The 16397-nt window shown below is 37.1% G+C and overlaps 1 protein-coding gene and 1 non-coding gene across 5 annotated transcripts in view; both read right to left on the reverse strand.

The window, feature by feature from the left end:
* ETV4 (ETS variant transcription factor 4) overlaps positions 1-16397 on the reverse strand; it is a 33125-nt gene that overhangs the window by 15638 nt on the left and 1090 nt on the right. For 3 of the 4 annotated variants that reach the window (XM_087918084.1, XM_087918082.1, XM_026710895.2), the window contains exons 2-5: positions 15607-15718; positions 15407-15503; positions 14055-14102; positions 1919-1972 (exon numbers count right to left, since the gene is read on the reverse strand). In XM_087918084.1, coding sequence (XP_087774210.1) covers positions 1919-1972; positions 14055-14102; positions 15407-15503; positions 15607-15666 — 259 coding nt within the window. In that variant the 5' untranslated portion in view covers positions 15667-15718. The remainder of the gene's footprint in view (positions 1-1918; positions 1973-14054; positions 14103-15406; positions 15504-15606; positions 15719-16397) is intronic. The other variant, XM_087918083.1, reaches the window with a different exon arrangement.
* Positions 15981-16108, reverse strand: LOC113442999 (U1 spliceosomal RNA). Its single transcript, XR_015740483.1, has one exon. It is a non-coding gene; the product is annotated as a U1 spliceosomal RNA (small nuclear RNA).

Raw genomic sequence — 16397 nt, forward strand, 5'->3', positions numbered from 1 at the left:
CGCAGCCAGAAATGGAGCTTGGGAGCCTGCTTTTACTGGCAGAGCATTCAGGCCACCACAGGTACCCCTGACACGAGTGACGTTGAGCTTGCGATGCCCACCCTAGCCCTCCGAGGTCAAACACAATCCTGATGTGGCCAGCAATGAAATCAAGTTTGATACCTGTGGTCTTATTTTTCTTCCTTCACACAAATGTCCTTGCTTTATGTATCTACATCTCCTCAAAATAGAACATTTCTTTAGTTTAATAAAAACAAATGGCAGAATCTGCCCAGATCTTAGATTTAGACAGCTTACATTTCATAAGATCTGGGTGGTTTTGTGGCTGTGTTTGGCCTTTCAAACCAGGTTATGTAATGGCATCTAAAGGCCTGCAAAGGTGACTGAGTGCTGTCATAACATGTTTAGTTTGTATTTGTTTGTATTTGGATCATTATGATTTGAGAGTTAAAAATTCTGCTTGGTCTCCTGTGTACATGATACCCTTAGGCTATACTTCTTGAACTGAAACATAATTTACAGGTTGTCAGTCACACCTAATTGCAGTCACATATTCCCAAAGTCTGGATCCAATCTAATCTGTATATGTAAGAAACCCTTTTAAACAAAATTAGGCATTATGACATTACTAGTAACAACAGTACTACAGACACAACAACAGAACAGTAACCTAAGCCTAATACGGAATGCAGGTCTAGAGCCACAAAGGGTTTGCAGTCAAAATATGATATGCTAGAGAGGTAAGAGAGAGTCATGGTGTAGTGGTGTAGGAATCAGGAGGCCATGAGTTCTAGGCCTGCCATGAAGCAGGGCGGTGAGAATGAATTGACAGAGTAAGGAAAATATTTCACTGAAACTATTCAAGTACTTTCCTCTGAAAATTAATAACAAAGAAAAATAGGAGTCGTCTTTTTAGTCACGTCACATCTTTTCTGATCTTGGGAATAAAAATTCTCCAAAGAGAATTTTGTTATTCATGAATATTGTTGATACTAGTAATATAATCTTAAATTTCCAAAACTAAAAGGACTAAAAAAAATTGTTTTGATTTATAATTGCAAAGGAAGATGTCTAGGCAGAAAGAGGCCCCTGTGGGAAATACACTCAGATGAATAAAACACTGTCCTCCAGCTTTAAAAAAAACAATTAAAATTATTATATTATTGAGTTTGCAAGCGAATAATGTTCAGGATATAAAAACTATCTTGCTAGGAAAAATTGGTGGCAGTGAATGGCCTCTACCTAAGTTTTGTTATCCTGAAAAGTGCAGAGTGGAGAAAGTACATTTATTTTGTGTTTCACTCCCACTCCTGGGCCAGTATCACTTTTGCCTTGCATTTTGGACATGTAGAGAACCTTCAGTGCCCAGATTCCATGTTGTGCTCCAAAATATTCCCAAAACATCCCTTCTTAGATCGATTAATGGAGCAATGAGAAAGCAGAAGCTATTTAGCTAAGGAGTATAGCCCCTCATCTACCCTCCCAAAGGGGGAGAAAAGTCTTAAGGGCCCTCCACTATGTTCAATAACTGAATGTCAAACACTTACAAGTTATTTGACAGCCTACAAAACTTCCAGCTATTACAAATATGCTTCCACAAACAAAAATTTAAAATAAAATATTCAGTAGAAACAAATCAAGAGTAGGAATATTAAACAAAAACAAAAACAAAACACCAATGTTCAAAAAGCAGATCAAGTAGAAGAAATGTCATGGGAAGAATCAAAAACATGTGGTCAGGATGGCTTTTTCAATCGTATCTGGCATCCAGAGAAGTAAACTCAGCTCTGGCTTTTTCAGCATGAAGGATCAGATGGTGGCATTTCAGACATTAGCATCGTGTTTGGGTACTTTTCATTTTCTTCCCCATCAAAGTATGACCCTCCCACTTCTCCACCTCCCCAGTTTCAAGACTCACAGTTCTCCGAATGGAAGTCAGGCACAAATTGCTCGTCACTGTCTGGAACCTGTGCTGCAAATTGTAATGGAAGAAGATAAGTAGTATTTGGCATCCTGCAAAAAGTTTATTTAAAACACATGCATGCATACAAAAAATGAAAGAAAGAATAACAGAAGGGCGGGGAGGGGGAACCGTGCTTTTGTATGAGATGGGAACAAATCACCGCCAAGAAACGGGAGGGAGTTTTTCTCTTGGGATTGCAACCTTGTCTGCGTAATCTCTCTCCCAGTAGAATTGCCATTAGCAAATGAGCAGAGCTAGCTCTTTATTTCAAGAGTGTTTTCCTCTTTTCATAGTGCAATACCCACCTCTTACGACTTAAGACATAGATAAAATAGACACATCTACCGCACGCCGTAGCTTAAGAGAGATTCCCTAATTCCCTGGTCCTCATAAATCACACCAAACGGATCTGGATCACAACGAAATCCTAACAAAGGAAGCTCAAACAAGGATGGTAGATTAAGCAATACCAAAGAGATCAAATAAACTAAAAGTAGTCCTCGACTTACAGCATTGGCCGTTTGAAGTTACAACGGCACTGGAAAAAGGGACTTATGGTTGTTTTTCACACTTATGATCATTGTGGCATCCACATGATCATGTGATTTACATTCAGATGTCCAAGGGTTGTGTGATTCCCTTTTGTGACCTTCTGACAAGCAAAGTCAATGAAAGCCAGATTTACTTAACAGCCATGTTACTTACTTAACAACTGCACTGATTCATTCAACAAATGTGGCAAGAAAAGTTGTAAAATGGGGCAAAACTCACTTAACAAATTTCTTGCTTAGCAACATAAATTTTTTGGCTCCGTTATGGTCATAAGTTGAGGACAATAGTTTAGGTTTTATTTTTCTTATCCATCCAAAGGACCATACATCCAGCTGTGAAGTGATTTGATTGTGATTTATTGGCAAAGACACAAAAGCAACATTCAGTATAACTATAAACCATAGTTTACAACATCCAGTGATGGGTTACACATCATGCCAATCAAAACCATACTGACCATTTTATAATTTAGCATGATCTGTGAAACCGGCCAATTTGTATCCCTAGAATATTTATCATCCTTACAACTCTCTTCTGAACACTTTTCAGATCTGCCATTTTTCAGATCAGCAACAAAACAATTATCTGCATGGAATGTGTTGAAACTAAACTTACTTAATGTTGGTTGCACAGACATTTGTTAGAAAGGCAATAATTTAATAATTGGTAATTGGTAAAGTATTCTTTATTTTAAATGCTTCACCCTTTTCTCTCTTGGTATATCTTGCCAAACGATTCACTTTCTATTACTTAAGTCTAAAGTACTTTATTCCAAATGGTACTTAATTCCAGAATATATATTCCAGCATTTATATGTTGGAAATCATTTTGGGACTGCACTGGACAGCCTACAAAGATAATATAAAAAGATCATTTTTACACTTTTGCGACAAATAGATGATATAATAAGGCACACAAAAGAGCTAATTTTTCTGGTCTTCTAATAACAGAAATGTTATGAAAAGGATAATCTGAAATCTTTTTACAAGTAAATGGAGAGGGCATGTCTGTGCCTTCTGGAGAAAGCTCCAAAATTAGGAAAGGTAGAAGGAAACAGAGGGCAACCAAAAGCAAGATGGACAGACTCAGTTACAGTGGTGATGGTTATATTATTGGATCAAGTGAAGGGCAGATTATCATGGAGAAAATCTTATTTTGCGGTTTCTGAAGTATTAAAATCAATTTGACTCAATTAAATATTGAAATTTATTATTTCACCATTTTTATAGTTTAATCACTTCCCAAAGTTCCCTACTACTACCAAATATGTCTCCATGACAGTATAAAATATTTAGAAATAATTCAGATCTGCAATTCAGTTTCCAGAATTTACCTCACTGCATCGATCTTTCCTTGTCTGTTATATGTCCATACTAGAGAGAACATTCTGATGACTTTAATAGTGACTCTTAGTCTTTTGATGTGACAAAATATATTTCACTATGTATGATTAATTAGTAACATATTGAGTAGTTATACCCTCCAGAACATTTTTGAATTCCAGGAAGAAATTTTCTGCAAGAAAACAAAGAAACTCAGAGAGCACCAAGGATTCCACAGAATTAAGTGAGCCTGGCATGTCACAAAATGGCTCCCACTGTTAGCATGGCTGGGCACATGGGGGATTAATGGGGCCCATGTGAGACCCAGAAGTTGTGTATAGACTTGTCTATAGAGTTCTTGAAACAGCATGAAGTTCTTGAAATAAATTACCATAATCCCAGCTAATCTGTTGTAATTTAACCCATAAATTGTTGGGTAAATCTGTATGTACTATAACATTATTTTGAAACAAGATTTTTTTTAAAAAAAAGAATCACCACTTGCTAAGTTTTGCTTGCCCTTTAAATCCTCTCTGTCTGCCTGTCTCCCTCCTCCAGTCATTACACCCTCAGACTGTCTACTCTTTACTTCCTGCCTGCATAATATACTGTAAATAGAACCCTCAAATTTTCCAAGATGTTGGCACTTGCTAATGTCTTCCACATGGCACTAAGCTAAAAGTGATACACTTGCCCATTCCAACCTGGCTCTAAATTTTGTGGAGCAAAAACTGTTTCCTAGAAACAAAAGCAGCAGAAAGTATAAAAGCCATAGCAGATGTGCCACAGGAGATTCAAATTGTGTCCATTAAGTAAGCCTTCCCAAAATAGCCATTTTGTTCCATTTCTATCTTGCCCTTGTTCCGTTAATATCAGGGGATATTTCCCTTTAGATTTTATTCAACATCACTGCGTCACTTTTTTTCCTCATGTCCTCCCCTCCCAGTAATGGGGGATGGTTAAATTGAACTCTACAATTTCCATCTCATTCATAGTAGCTTGCAGGTAGGTAGCTATTAAACTGAGGAAATAATACAGGAGAAAGGCCAAGCACTTCTTACTCTAACATCTCAGGAATCTCTCCTACCTCTGTTTGTTCACACTAGTGCTTATCTTGAATTTTAAAGTCAAGATATAGCTGCCCTATTTTTAACTAAATGGTTACAGGGGGTGGGGTGTTCTGGATTATGACAAGAAAAACTAAGGTTCAAGCCATGCCATCCTTGAGTTCGTTAGCAAATCTTGGGTAACATTTAAGCAACCAGAGACAGATGTTTTCAGCTACAATTCCCTTGGATGTAGAGCCAATAATGATGGGTGCAGGGAGTATTCTAGAAGTTAGCAACATCTGGAGAGCCACAGTTACTTCCTACTGAAAATAGCTGTGATCTTGTAACTATTCCTCAAAGCTCACAGAATAAGAAGAGGAAATGAGCAAATTAACAAGAAAGTTTATTTCCAGTTTAACATTATGTGCAAACCTAGCTTCTGTAATTCAACTGTGATTTAAAACTAATGCCTCAGTAAAAGAAAACTATGATTGCTTGGAGAAGCTGAGTGAAATAAGTGTTCTAAATAAGGAAAATGGAGGAAAAAACTAGAAATACTGCCCAAGTCTGAATGAGGAAGCACAATTCTGGATCCAGCCAATATTATTAGGTTTATCATAAGATCATTGTCTTTTTGGAAACTTCCAAATTTACTAGCATTTTTCATCTATTTGAAAGGTAAACAAATAGGAGGGCGGAAAAAATACCTGAACAACAATGAAATAACAACCTTTTGTTACAGTCTTTAATGAAACAAAGGAGGTGATAATAGACATTTTAATTAGGTTTTAATAGATGCTGGAAATACAAAAGGTTATACAAAAGATTGCCCACTAAAGTGCTTAAAATGAAGCAGAAAATAATCTCTCTTTTGAAATTATACTATCCAATTGTTGTTCAGATGTGGCCCATCAGCAAAAGATTCTTTACTAACATCTTGAAATGAAACATTATTCTTAATAAAAGAAAGGAGAAAAATAATATTTACTAAATTCAAACTTTTCCTCAGATACAATCTTTTTCTCTGCAGAATCTGCTTTTGGAGCAGGAAAAAAATAGTGGACAAGATCTGCACTAAATACCAAAGTCAAGAGCAGAGACACAAAGATATTTGTAGTAGCATATTTATGTGATTGCTTACCAATCCTACACAAACTTCTAATTCAGGTCTTTCCATGGTATTGTTTTTCATCATAGTAGTTTCAAATGTCAGTTCCCCAGACAGTGTGGCTGAGATACAACAGACTGTTTGTTTTGGGGTTGACATGGTGTACTCATTGTAGATTAATGTACAGGTAATCCTGGCTAGTCAACATTGTGATGGACCTTCCCAGAGCTATTTACAACCCAATTTCAAAGTTCCCACAGCCACCTTAGGCATCAATGATCACATTTTGGGTGCTTGGTTATCGTCTGCATTTGTAGATATTTGTAGCATTCTACATTCACATAATTGCAATTTATCATATTTTTTGCAAGAAACCAATGTTTGCTTCTGGTTTCTGGAAAAAGATGCCCAGTGTAATGAGTTTATTTAATGATCATTGTGCTTGCTTAACAACACTCTATTTATTTTCTGATCAATCCTCCCCCACTAAAAAAAAGGATCATAAAATGACCAATGAAACATTCCAGATTCAATTATGGTCATATGTCCAAGACTAGTGGGCCATGAACCCTAAAAATTCTGACTTTTGGCAGTAAGTGAATGTAAGTAAAGCTCTTATTTTGTGGAAGAAATATCTCTAGCTGAAACTGAAAAATACATTTATGCTTTGTTGCAACCAGGTTTGGGGAAAACATTCCAACATAAACCAAGCAAAAGCTCATCAGATCTTCCATGAAAAAAAATCTTCCTCCTTATCAGGTAATTTATAGAAGATTTTCATGTAGGCCATAAAATGGTTTATTTGATTTGTGTTTAGTGTAGTATATAAAACCAATTCCACTTGTAAACCATTATATATGCTTTATAAGCTGTTTGAAAACAGCCAAATGCAGTGTATTCAATTAACATGGATAAATAAATCATGACTTAGTACCCATTGATGGTAACCAGTCAGGACTTCTACTCCAGAATTCCCCAGCCACTTCTACAAAAACCCTGGGAAACTAGAGAAATCACTCACAATGATTTTATAAATTGATTTTTTTTCCCAATTAAGTTTCATCATCCACCTCATTAAATTTCTAGTTTCTCTTCAACTTACATTAATTGCTTTTGAATCTTACTTGCAATTAACAAAGCTGACTTAAAACAATGGCTGCATTCACATATTATTCTAAGCTGTAATAGAGTTTATTTGGCATGCTGTGAGTGCATCCACGATTATTTATTAATTAAACCATGCTTAAATAACCTATACTTTTAGTATAACATATAACTTCAGCCATGTTTCAGTACATTATTGTTGCACATATTCTCATACTGTCATAATTTCTATGGAATATGATCCATTAAGTTTCATCTTCCATATCAAAGAACGATACTGAAATAAAATGTGGTCAGCCTGATGAATGACATATTGTATTTATTATGTATTCTTCTGAAAGATTTATTGTTAAATCGTTACTAACCTCAGTGAGACTCTGGATTTGAGCCAATTAAAACTGCAATGCTGAAACACATTTACTAGAGAGCAAAATATAACATTAAGTAGTGAAAAAGTGGCAGAACAAGTTTAAAATGATCTCAAAATTAAGCCCTTTCTGATCCAGGGACAAAATTACCATTGTATTACAGTGAATCCCAGACAGCCTGTCTTCTTTTGCATCATATTCAGATAACAGATAATCAGAGTTGGAAGGGACCTTGTAGGTCATCTAGTCCAACCCCCTGCCCAAGCAGGAGACCCTACACCATTTCTCACAAATGGCAGTCCAATCTCTTGAGTCTCAAGCGATGGCGCTCCCACAACTTCCGAGGGCAAGCTGGTCCATTGGTTGATTCTCACTGTCAGAAAGTTTCTCCTTATTTCCAGGTTAAATCTCTCCTTGTTCAGTTTTCATCCATTATTCCTTGTCTGGCCTACAGGTGCTTTAGAAAATAGCTTGACCCTTTCCTCTCTGTGGCAGCCCCTCAAATATTGGAAGACCCCTATCATGTCTCCCCTGGTCCTTCTCTTTACTAGACTAGCCAAGCCCAGTTCCTGCAAACGTTGGTTGTATGTTTTAGCCTCCAGTCCCCTAATCATCCTGGTTGCTCTTCTCTGTACTGTTTTTAGAATCTCAACATCTTTTTTATAATGTGGTGAACAAAACTGGATGCAGTACTCTAGCTGTGGTCTTACTAAGGCTTTATAGAGTGGTATTAGTACTTCCCTTGATCTTGATTGTATCCCTCTGTTAATACAATTTAGGATTGCATTAACATTTTTGGCTGCTGCTGCACACTGCTGGCTCATATTTAGCTCGTTGTCCACTAGGACTCCAAGATCCCTCTCACAGTTACTGCATATAAGCCTGGTTTCACCCAGTCTATATGCGTGCTTTTGGTTTTTCTTGCTTAAATGTAGGACTTTACTTTTCTCTACATTGAATTTCATTTTGTTAGATAAGGCCCAGTGTTCTAGTCTGTCAAGATCCATCTGGATCTTGAGCCTATCTTCTTGGGTGTTAGCTATTCCTGCCAGCTTAGTATCATCTACAAATTTGGTAAGTTCCCCTTCTATTCCCTCATCTAAGTCGTTAATGAAGATATTGAAGAGTACTGAGCCTAAGACCGAACCTTGTGGCACCCCACTGTTACTTCCCTCCATGTAGACTTAGACCCATTAAGGACTACTCGTTGAGTACGGTTTGCCAGCCAGTTGCGAGTCCATCTAGTGGTGGTGCTATCTATTCCACTTTTTTCTAGCTTACTAAGAAGTAGGTTGTGGTCTACTTTGTCAAATGCCTTGCTGAAATCTAAATATATTGTGTCCACAGTATTTTGCTGGTCTACTAATTTAGTCACTGTGTTGAAGAATGAAATAAGATTGGTTTGGCATGATCTGTTCTTAACAAACCCGTGCTGACTGCTAGTTATTACTTCTGGCAGAACAGGAATTATTTTTATTTATATAGCACTATTCATGTACATATCACTTGACCTGCTGTAGGGAGATCTGTACCTCCCAAAATAACGAACTCCCATCCCTAGATCATTAATCACTTGGCTGGGGCTGAGTCATACTTTAAAAAGATATTAAGAAAATCTACAGTAAAAGTAGAGAATTAAAAAAAGAAGCCACAGGCTTCACAGAAAAGCTGGATTTTCTAAGGAAAGGAAGTAATGTTTAACTCTTTCCTTCTTGCCAATGATTCTTTCATTCACAGCTGCTTTTACTCCCATTGGTCCCCAAGATGATTTTTGCAAGATAAATGGATAAGAAACACCAGCAGGATGAAAGCATAGCTTGGAGGGGAGGGGAGAGAAACTACATAGATTAAATATCCCCTTCTTTCTTCAACTATTTTCCATTGCAGTTATCCTGTTCCTGCTAATGCCATCATGCAAGGGATAAAAAGCTGTCAAGACCTTTTCACGCAGTTTGTTAAACAAATACATTTTTCCCAGAGATAAGATGATCACAGCAGCACTATTGGTACAATATTTGAGAAATCCACATTTATATTTGAGGCACAGGGATTAGGCTAATCATCCCCATGGTATGATATCAATCAGTTTGGTCTAGTGATTAAGGCACCAGGCTAGAAAACGGAAGATTGTGAATTCTAGTCCCGCCTTAGCCATGAAGCTCAGCTGGGTGACTTTGGGTCACTCACTCTCTCTCAGCCCAACCCACCTCACAGGGTTGTTCATCATGTCCTCTCTGTACATTTTCAGAAACCATTTCTAACCATTACTAGGTAAGTCTTGTGTTAGATAATTCTTTATTCCAACCAGTTGTTTATGTAATTTTATACTTCTCTTATTTTAGATAAAATAAAGCCTCAAACTCATGCAGAAATAATTTCAGAGTCTTTAGCATACCCATTTAATTCAAGTAAAGAATCCAATCTCTGCTGTGCATGCCTTTTATCAGGATAAACAATTATAATCTCAGATAAAACTCTGGCCCATTCTACCACCCATCCTGGACCACACAATCCACTTCAGTAACATGCTTGGCTCAGTTTGGGAAACAAACAGGACAAGAGATTTAACCTGGAAATAAGGAGAAACTTTCTGACAGTGAGAACAATCAACCAATGGAACAGCTTGCCCTCAGAAATTGTGGGAGTGCCATCACTTAAGGCTTTCAAGAAGAGACTGGACTGCCATTTGTCAGAAATGGCCTAGGGTCTCCCGCTTGTGGAGGGTTGGACTAGATGACCTACATGGTCCCTTCCAACTCTGATTATCTGTTATCTATTAAGACATAATGAAGAAGTGGCTAGATGGCACCCATTATTCAAGTCATTGCATCCCCCAAAGCAGCTCTCAGCATTCTCTTCCTTTGATGTTGACAGAGAAGAATTAAAAAACAGATAAAACCACCTGTTTCCAACTTCGCTGAATAAAGACAAAAGCTAGCAGTCACAGCAGAGCCATTGCTCCCTGTGGTTTTGGCTTGTGGACAGCATTCCCATCAAACACATACCTCTATTCTTTCAAGAGCCTCCCTGGCACATCATTCCTAAATAGGTTTGCAGCCTCTTTCCCAATAGATCAAGAATTTAATTTCTGCAAGATTATTTAAATTGTAAGGCAATCTTAACTGAGTACTACAGAGGATGACCTTGTAAGCCAATACTGAGTGTCAAATGCAGAATATACCTCCCTCTTCCCAGTTCTCTGCTCTCTACCTATCCATCTTTCTTTTTTGGTCATTGGTAATCTTTTTTGGTGTTGTTGTATAGGTAGTCCTCGGCTTACGATCACACTTGAGCCCAAAATTTATGTTGTTAAGTGAAACTCTTATTAAGTGAGCTTTGCCTCATTTTAGGGCTTCTCTACCCAACATTAAGTGAATCACTTCAGTTGTTAATTTAGTAACGTGGTTGTTCAATGAATCTGGCTTCCCCATTGACTTTGCTTGTCAAAAGGTCGTAAAAGCTGATCACATGACCCCTGGACATTGCAGCCGTCGTAAATGTAAGTCAGTTTCCAAGCATCTGAATTTTGATCACATGTCCACGGGGGATGCTGCAATAGTGGTAAGCGTGAAAAACGGCCATAAGTCACTTTTCTCAGTGCCGTTGTAACTTTGGTCATTAAATGAAGTTTAAATGAAATTAAGTTGAGGACTGTCTGTATTCTCATTGTGGTTTTTTTCATTGTTTATTTTATTGTTCTATTACCTTACTTTTGTTTGCACTCTTTTCATTTCTTCCTTTTTATGGTTGAAAGCCACATAGGGTAGCCCCAAAGCGAGATAAATTTATTATTAATTAATTTAATAATTAATTTAATAAATAAAAAATAAAATAAAATGAATAGGTTAGTGAAAAAGGAAAATTACTCCATGCCTTTCTCTGCTAGTCCATTTTATTAAAGGGATTTTTTTTAATGAACCAAATAGTAGCTTGTATTTTAATACTAAATGTACAGAACCTTTCTTCCTCAGCAAGTAACAATGCAGGCAAACATTCTCTTCACGGGTTAGTTTTTAAGTAAGATTTATATTAGATGGCCTTGGAGAGAGGGAGTAGAGCAATGTTTGTCCATCTCAACAATGTTAAGACTTGTGGACTTCCAACTCTCAAGAATTTTCCAGTCAGAGCGCTGGCTGGAGAATTATGGGAGTTGAAGTCCACCCACCTTAAAATTGTTAAGAGTGAAAAACACTGGAGTTGAACAATCTCTCTCTTCCACTAGATCCATTTAGAATCTTAGACTGATATTCAAAATGCAATTATGCATACATACAATTACTTCAGTTTACTTGCAATAGTTTTAACTTATCTAGATCTGAGCTCCAGGGATGATACATCAGCATATCTTGTTTCATTTAACTGGATCTAAGCTTTGCATATGTGTGGCTGGGTAACTCATAGGATTATCATGTAGCCACTACAGTTGGAAACGATGTGACTTGTAGGTAATTCTCCAGCAAGCCACAATGAACAAGGTGCAATTGGCTTGGTGCAATTTCTGTTTTAAGTCTACAGAAAATTAGTCCTTGTTTTTGTTTTTTTGAAACTGCTGAGCTGCTAAAACAAACTGTTTCAAATTGTTAATATCCTCTTAAGGGATGTAAAAGAACTTGGTTACAAATTTGATTATTTCCAGATTAGTTGGGTAATCCAGTACCAACTATGCTGGAAGGGAATGGGAAGAGTTTAAATCCCACACATCTGGATTTCAGAATTAACATTATTACGATTGCTGAAATATCTTTTAACATAAAAGATGAATATGGGGGGGGGGGAAAGTAACATTTCTAGGAACCTTAGTTTAGATTGTTTAAATAGTTGTTTATTGCTGTCAGAGTTATTGCTGCCAGATTGACAACCATATAAATCACTTGAATAAACAAATCTAAATATATAAAGTATCAAAATAAAGAGCAAACTGTTCCCAATCCTAACACTATGCACCATGAAGTGTAAGAAAAGACTTAATTTGGAAAAAAAATAGTATTTTCTATTTAAGTTTTTGTAGCCCCAAAGAAACCACAAATAACAATTCATTTTTCCTGTCTTTGTTCTCAATTATTTGCTGTCATCGGCAAATCTTAAGATCCCAGAATTCAAATTCAGTTCTAAACATCTGCGTGTGGTTTTTTTGCTTTCAAGAAAAAGAAGGAGGAAAGCAAGCATTTAGTTTTCATGGTTATGTGTGAGAAGACTACTTATAAGCAGTCACTCAGGAATCATTTGAAGCTATGACTTACAGCCTGAATTTGAAATTCAGACAACCACCCAACATTTACATTGTTTGCCGTGTCCATGATTTACAATGGGGGGTTTTTTTTTGCCAGAAAGTGGCATTTATTCCAGTTTATGGCAAAAAAAAAACAAACCACATTGTGGATAATGGGTTTGTTTAATGGCCACCACAAAAAGGTTTTAAAATTAGGCATGGTCACATGGTGATCTGCTTAATGACCAACAACCATAATTCCAGATTCAATTATGGTTGTGATTTTGAGGACTATTAGTGCATTTTTCCATTCTATATCCTACCTCTTGCTGTCAATAGCATTAGTGTGGTCTTAATATTTTATACAAAAATTTGGAAATAAAATGCTGTAAGTATATGTTCTTGCTTAAATTGGCTCAGTTTGGAGTTATAGACATCTTCCAAGTTTTTCATTAAAGCCATGAAGTTTACTCTCAAAAAGTAGCTTATAAAATAAATGCAGTATTTCAATATATTCATTTCACAATCACAGTAGCAAATTCTCAATTTTTAAGCACCAGAACTGCAAGAAAGAAATAATTAGCAACATTCTAGATTAGACAGCACCAAACTCTATTGGAGTATCAGTTGTACTGTCAAGTATTTACTTAACTTTAAAAAAAAAGAATTATACAGGAACATATACATGAATATGGAATTCCTTCTTCCATATTATATACTTTCAAAAAAAAATCTGACTGCTGATCAGCTGCTCAGTTTAACTCCATTTTTGCTATGGCTTCAGAGAGCACCACCAATTTCAGATAAGCAGAGGAACAATGCATGTTAAGTAAACACGCAGATAGCTTCTGTAACCTTTTCAAAATGCCATGTCCCCAGGCCCACACTTTCAAGAATAAAATACAAAACCTATTTCCAAATTGCAATTAGCTACTATGTATCTTAATTGGCCACCTAGGGAATGAGCAGATTTGAGGGTTCTCATCCCAGGTTAATATTGATCAAAATGGAAGTTAAAAAAAAAAAGCAGAAAGTAATGAAAACCAACAAGATTCTAAGACAAGTTTCATTTTTAAACCGCCCTCTTTCAAAAACTTTAAAGCAGGGAGGGGCTCTATAGGTTTTAGCAAGGGGGGAAGCTGAACTCCACTGGTCAACAGTCATCATTCCAGAGGGCTGGAAAGTTTGAAGGCCCTTTGCCAAGTTCCTTTCATAAGCAAATGCCAACACAATGATGCCATTCATATTCTTGAATTTACTCGGGCTCAGTTACACTGAAAGCAGATGGAAGCAAAAGGAAAGATACTTAAAAGATGATGATAATGGGCATGACAAGAAAAGAGGCAGCAAACAAAGAAAGATCCATTAGTTAGCCTTACCTTCAGTCAGCCAAGCTTCCTGTAACTGGTTTAGATCAAGGAAGAGATCTGCAAGGAAATGGAGCAGAGCATAATATGTAGTTCTAGATCCGTTAAGAATGTTTGGGGAAAAAAGGCAGCGTTTCGCAGCTTGAAGCTGGTGAATTTCAAGTTCAGAATTCTCCAGCCAGTAAGCTGGAGGTGAGGTCCATCCATCTTGAAGCTACCAAAGTTGAGAAACACTGGGTCAAAGGGAAATAACAAGGAGGTCCAAATCCATTATAGAAGTCCAATATAATCTAAGGATATCATGAAACAAACAAAATAGTTTTGTTTCAAACTTTTAACCAAAATAGCCCCACCAGGAACAACTCTTAAGAGACCACATTCTGAAATTTAGGGCATTTTATTCCAAGCTCACAATCCTAAAACATTCAACTCTAGCACGAGTAAAAATGTTTAAGTCCTCTCCCGAATGGTTTAAAAAAAAAAAAAAGCTCAACTCTAGCAGCTGTTTCTTCACAATTGCACTAGTCCCACAGGGAAAAAAAGCTGGTCAGGTAAAACTGATTTTTCTAAATTGATCCGTGTTTTCAGAACTGGCTCACTAAAATAGAAAGCAGCTATACTGCCTACAAGCATCCAGTGCCTTCGCCACTGCAGAATTATGGAAGATTCGTTTCAAAGCTGTTAAGAATAAACTTTTTTTCTGAATTAAAAGAAAAGGCATTTCTATCCTCAATGAACCCATTAAAAAAAAACTAATTATCAACATTCAAGCTAAACAGAGAATGTTAACCTCTTAAATATTATATATATATGGTGGCTAACAGGAAGATGAGAGTTCTTAAGAGAATTCTCTTAGATCGTGGTCCAAGGACTTTGTAGTATGGAAGCAAGACACAGTTGCTCCACACCAAGAGGGTTCTGTAAAAAAAAAGATCTGCATCCTCATGGTGTAGCTCTCCCAAGACAAAGAGATGATCTCCAAAAATTCCTTATTCTGTTCGTCAGTTCAGCACGGCAGCAATTATGACGTGCTCTCCATCTAGGCTACAGGCAAAGAAAGAAGGTACAACTTCTGAAACAACATTTTTTATTATTCAAGTGCGTTTCGCAGTTATCCAAAATGAAAGAACCAAAAATGGCCTTTGGTAGATCATGCACTGAACATTAATCTTAGGGAATCTGGGCCCATGATAAAACTATGTTATTTCCTGTTTGCAAAATAGGAAGCATGATTGCACTGGGATATCACTACATTCCCAAATCAGCTTGAAGCTTCAAGCTAGAATTCATCTGAAACAGGATTGTCTCTGATGCCCACTATGTCTGCCCGTGTTCCTCCCACTCTTTCACACACATACACACACCTTCTGAATCTGGGACATGGGACACACCTGGGTCCATGGATTTCCTCCGTGAAGTCATCACAGCTCTGCTGTCCATAGTTCCATTCCCTGCTGGTTTCTGTAAGTAGACAAACAGCACTAAAGTTAATATAAGACAGACCACTGTACCAGGTGCTAAATCTACTGCTCAGGAAAAGGGCAAATTCTCAGTCCTCACTCACCTGTGCAGAAGTGTAAGGCACTTGTTGGTCCAAATATCCTTTCATCCTCCCATCAGTCATGGATGCAAGTTTCTTAAAGGCATGGAGGACAAATGAAAGATCCACTAGGTAGCTGTAAAGAGAGAGAAAATTCATCAAGAAGATTTTTAAATGCTACTTGTGATAAGTTCCTTTTTTTATTGATTTTCTATTAGATACATTTCTTAGTGCTTTATAAACATTGTGTTGCCTGGATATTTAATTTGCTTAATGATACAAATTACATTCTTAATCTCCACCCCTTTTTTTCCAACCATTCATAAAATAAATTTCATATTCTATGTTCTCTTTCTGCTTAATTTTCAATGTCAGTCTATCCATTTCTGCACAATCTAGTATCTTCTTAACCACCACAAACTATGCAGTCAATCACAAGGGTCGGCACACCCGGAGTGCAATGGATGAGCCTCGCCCTGGGAAAACCACCTTCGTGATCATGGTGTCTCCCCCGCCAGGTAACTATTTCATCCGGCTGTATATCTTCATTTTTCTGGTATTGTGCTAAAGTCATCCTCCCTGCTGTTAAGGCATGTAATATTAAATACATACTTTTCTTACCAAGTTTTTCTGATATTACACCTAATAAAAACAATTCAGGTTTATAATCTGTATCATGATAAATTCCTTATTGCATGCAATTTGCAGCAGCATCTGCAAGAAGGTCTCTTAAATAGATTCCTAAGGCACTGGTCCTTTCCCCACATCCCCTGACCCTCCTGTTACTGTTGCCTGCTGGAATACCAAAACTGAAA

This window comes from Pseudonaja textilis, chromosome Z, assembly GCF_049901715.1.
Source record: "Pseudonaja textilis isolate UNSWEBS1 chromosome Z, rPseTex1.2, whole genome shotgun sequence".
Taxonomy (NCBI): Eukaryota; Metazoa; Chordata; class Lepidosauria; order Squamata; family Elapidae; genus Pseudonaja; species Pseudonaja textilis.